Genomic DNA, 1,594 nt, shown 5'->3' on the forward strand with positions numbered 1-1,594 from the left:
GTGGTGACAGAGACTCAATCCCTAGAGTGTAAAGGTCAGTAGCCTACAGTTTACACTCCAGATCTGGCTGACTGTGGCATGGAGAAATCAGCCGCACACAGCTTGGCCCAATCCATCCCACCCCCTCTGCCCTGTATCAGGTCACTGATCCCCTCCACAGCATGCCCCTCGCTGCTCTCTCCCCCAACCCCAAGGTGGAAGGTGCTGTAGTTTGTAGGAGGGATTATCCTCCTTCACACAACCCTGCATCCCCCTCTGCATGCATGGGCTCACCTTCGAAGCGGGTTGAGGACATTCTCACCAGCCAGGTTCACAGCAGCATCACAACGGGGTAACCCAGAGCGGGATAGCTCATCCTGGGGACATAGGACAGAGACACTGCCCACTCCCTACTCTCAGGGCTGGCCCCTTGGCCCAGCCTCTCCTATCTCCTGCCCTCCCCAGATTGGCCCCGAGACCCAGGCAGCTAAGCACACGCGTGCCCTGCTCTGGGTGACTTTTACCATGCTACAGGCTCCGACCGCAGCTTCCTCCTGAGCCCTGGAGTGTGGCGGCTGCCACCAGGAAGAGCTGGAACAATGGCTGGGTCAGAGCTGTCCAGCCCAGGCAGGAGCTGCCAGACACATCCGGGCCAAGCACTGATCTCCAGGTGAAAAGGAAAGGTCTCCACAGGCCACTACAACTATGGACTCCCATGATCACTGTACCCCACTGAGACTAGAGAACCTGCCCCACACTGTAAAGATCCCCGCAGTCTTCCCCTCTGGGGATCCAGCCAATCACATACCCAACTGATCCGGTCCTTCCCTGCATGGCGTGAAACATGGGTCACCTCATGCCCTCTGCTCCTCAGCAACCGGGTTAGGGCCGTGCCCACAAAGCCAGTCCCGCCTCCTAGTTTAGATATAATTCAAATTAGGCAGAAAGCAGAGCAGGGCAGCAGCTTAGACACTAACTGGTTCAGAGAGGCCCAGCAGTCTTGCAGGCCTCTAGGCTGCCAGATGCTAGAACAGATCTGCAAAAATCTGAAAGAGTAGGCTGCTACCTGAGAAAGCTTGTGCCTCTCTGAGATAGTTAGTCTCTAAGGTCTCCTCCAGTTGTTACATTTGTCATTAAATATATGCAAATTTCATGCAACAGATTGGAACACGCCAGGCTTTAAAACGAGATAAAAATAGCAAATCCACTGCAAAACTGAGGAATTGGCCACAAAGAAATTGCTAATTGATGCAGCAGGTTTTCTGGTATAGAAGCATCCCAGGGGCAATTTGAAGGTCTGGCCAGTCCCTTGGACCCCCTGCATCCCAGTCCTCCACCTCTCCCTCAGGAAGAAGAGTAAAGGACTCTTAAGTGGCTTGGTCTCTCTAGCTAGAAACAGCCCAATGAAGCAGATGATCTGCCTCCCTGGACAACACACACATCACCCCTTGTCCTGCCCTTGATGGTGCAGTGTGATTTCCCTGCTTTTTCCCTGCCCACCTGGCTGGGCGGGGAAGGTGGGGTCTTCCCTGTCCAACCAGACCCAGACATCTGAATTGGGAAACATTTTTCCCAGCCCAGCCAGACCCAGGGCAGGCGTCTAGCTGAGTAGGGA

The 1,594-nt window shown here is 54.5% G+C and overlaps 1 protein-coding gene across 3 annotated transcripts in view; it reads right to left on the bottom strand.

Annotated features, from left to right (window-relative positions):
* Positions 1-1,594, bottom strand: part of SDR39U1 (short chain dehydrogenase/reductase family 39U member 1) — a 12,249-nt gene that overhangs the window by 9,465 nt on the left and 1,190 nt on the right. The window contains exons 2-3 of one of the 3 annotated variants that reach the window (XM_006034092.3): positions 788-894; positions 274-356 (exon numbers count right to left, since the gene is read on the bottom strand). In XM_006034092.3, coding sequence (XP_006034154.1) covers positions 274-356; positions 788-894 — 190 coding nt within the window. Of the gene's footprint in view, positions 1-273; positions 357-787; positions 895-1,594 lie in introns of those variants that run through there. The other 2 variants (XM_025216052.1, XM_025216051.1) reach the window with 2 other exon arrangements.

This window comes from Alligator sinensis, unplaced genomic scaffold (assembly GCF_000455745.1).
Source record: "Alligator sinensis unplaced genomic scaffold, ASM45574v1 scaffold79_1, whole genome shotgun sequence".
Classification (NCBI taxonomy): Eukaryota; Metazoa; Chordata; order Crocodylia; family Alligatoridae; genus Alligator; species Alligator sinensis.